Source organism: Triticum dicoccoides, chromosome 2B, assembly GCF_002162155.2.
Source record: "Triticum dicoccoides isolate Atlit2015 ecotype Zavitan chromosome 2B, WEW_v2.0, whole genome shotgun sequence".
NCBI lineage: Eukaryota > Viridiplantae > Streptophyta > Magnoliopsida > Poales > Poaceae > Triticum > Triticum dicoccoides.
Window position 1 is genome coordinate 378,249,639 of NC_041383.1, and position 2,199 is coordinate 378,251,837.

The 2,199-nt window shown below is 55.1% G+C and overlaps 1 protein-coding gene across 1 annotated transcript; it reads right to left on the minus strand.

The window, feature by feature from the left end:
* Positions 1-274: 274 nt before the first annotated feature.
* On the minus strand, positions 275-1,813 carry LOC119363748. The gene is made up of 2 exons (XM_037629117.1): positions 1,362-1,813; positions 275-1,253 (listed from the first exon to the last, which is right to left on the minus strand). Exons 1-2 carry the CDS (start codon positions 1,545-1,547, stop codon positions 504-506), a joined length of 936 nt encoding a protein of 311 aa, XP_037485014.1. The 5' UTR covers positions 1,548-1,813; the 3' UTR covers positions 275-503.
* Between the last annotated feature and the right edge of the window lie 386 nt (positions 1,814-2,199).

Consider the following 2,199-nt stretch of genomic DNA (forward strand, 5'->3'; position numbering starts at 1 on the left):
TGTGTTGTGGTTTTTGTTTTTTGCTTGGTTTCTTCCACCGTGCACCCTGAAATTTAACCTTGTGTTGTGGTTTCACATGGGGACCCCTCAATTTGTTTAAGCGCAAGCAGACTACATGATCAAGGTTAGTGTACTACATGATCACGGTTAGTGTGCTGCACCATGTGCATCCACGTCAACCATAACTTTTTTAAAGTTAACTGAGGGAAACATAGGAAAATGAACAGTAGCACATGGCAAAATGACGGGGCCAGGGCAACACGGTTCGAGCAGCGGCTTTCCTCAATGTCAAGCAGCCGGTTTGTATTCAGCTACCTCAACACACGACGCACGGCAGTGATGGCAACAACTACTCCTCATTCAGAGGGACATGGCTACCAGCTGCTTCTAGAGGACACCCAGGAGAGCTGTTCGCCTAGGATCTTCATGCGGTGCACTCGTTCGGGTGCTGCAGTGCCCAGGAGAGCAAAATACATCTTCACATAGGCAGAACAAAGCAAAACTTAACAGTAAAAATGTACTACATGGGTGATTGGGAGTACACTGAATACCCCAAACCTCTGAACTCCGTTGGGAGAACCCGGTCTAGCTGCACGGTTAAGGCATAAAAATACACCAAAACTGCACGGGTCGGCCAACTGCATGTTGTTTTTCGCTGTTGAATTGAACGCGTGGCACCAGACTGCAAAATGGGACGAGATGCCGAAAGTGGTGCTGAAATGCATGATGCGCGGAGCAAACTGAGACATACAACCATCCAAACTGAAGAAAAAAGACATAAGAAAGGCAAGCTCGGCTGGCCGGCAGACTCTTGCACCCATCGAGTGACGAACTATGCTCCCACTCAAGCAGACTGCAGGCCGCAGCAAGCCGAGCTGCAACCTGGGCCGCGACGAGCTACACGATGAGCAAAAACGAGCTGCACGCGATGCTCCCCGGCATCTTGATCCTGGGGACTTTGTCGTCGTAGCGCGTAGGTGCAGCCAGCGGGCTGCACCAACAGGAGTGTCGTACTGCGCGCCATGCGCCAGTGTGCCAGCGAGCTGCACGTGCAAGGTTTCAGAGAAGAGGAGGAGCTTCGTGTGGCTGTCGAAGAGCAGCCGCCGAGGAGCAGATGATTGCGCACGGGATTCAGGCGACCACCAGACTCGGCAGATGCCAAGACGACATCGCGCTTCGGGCTCCTCACTGGGTTCCGCATCTGCGGCAGCGATGACGGTGCCCTGGCTTGAGGCAACAGTGACAACGACCACCTGCAGGGAGTTATGTACTGCTTCAATCACCATCAACGAGATCCATGGCCAGGGGGGCTGGTGGTTGCCGAAGACATGCAACGGAGAACAGGTGATGGTGGATCTCACCTGATTCATGGCGGGGCCGGCGCGTAGTGGCCGGGGCCTCACAGATCTCGACGCCGGGAGGCGGGGCTGCTCCGATCCATCTTCGTGGTAGTTCGCATCCGCCGCAGGGGCCAGCCCTCCCGTGGTAGCCGTCGCATCTGCCTCTCTCGGCATAGGTAGGTGGAGGCGCTTCCTGTGGCGGGGCATCGTGCGGGTCCGCAGCGCCTGGATCCGGCCCTCCTCATCAACGAGCGACGGGATCGAGTAGTGGGGTGCCACGGTTGGCCGGTGGCTGGCCAGGAAAGGAGGAGTGGAGGCCGGACGCAATGCGGGGAAGGAGGTGGTTAGGGGGCGGCCGGGACTGATGCTGCGGGGAGAGGCTTGGGGAGGAGCTGCAGGGGAGGCTTGGTGGTGGTTCGACGGTGCAGGGAAGAGTTGTAGCTAAGGTGGGTCGGGGTGTTAGCATAATAAGGAGAAGTGTTATCGTAATAAGGTCTTACGGTGTTATCATAATAGACCCACCCTACATATATATAAACGGCTGCACAGGGGACACAATCATATTCTCAGGCAAATAGTATAAATACAGCCTCATAACCAAAATAAACATTATTTTTACAAAGATTCAGTTCATCATTCGAACAAGACATTCTTCGAGAACTGCGCCTCTATTAGGCGGGCGCCCTCTGTGACCTGCGCCAAGTAGTGCTCGGCCGGATATTGACCCCCCACCGGATCCTAGGCCGCTATAATGGTGGCATCCATATCCGTCCAATAGGCTTTAACGCGGGCAAGAGCCATCCGTGCACCCTCTATACACGCCGACCTCCTCATGGCATCGATCCGAGGCACGGCCCCA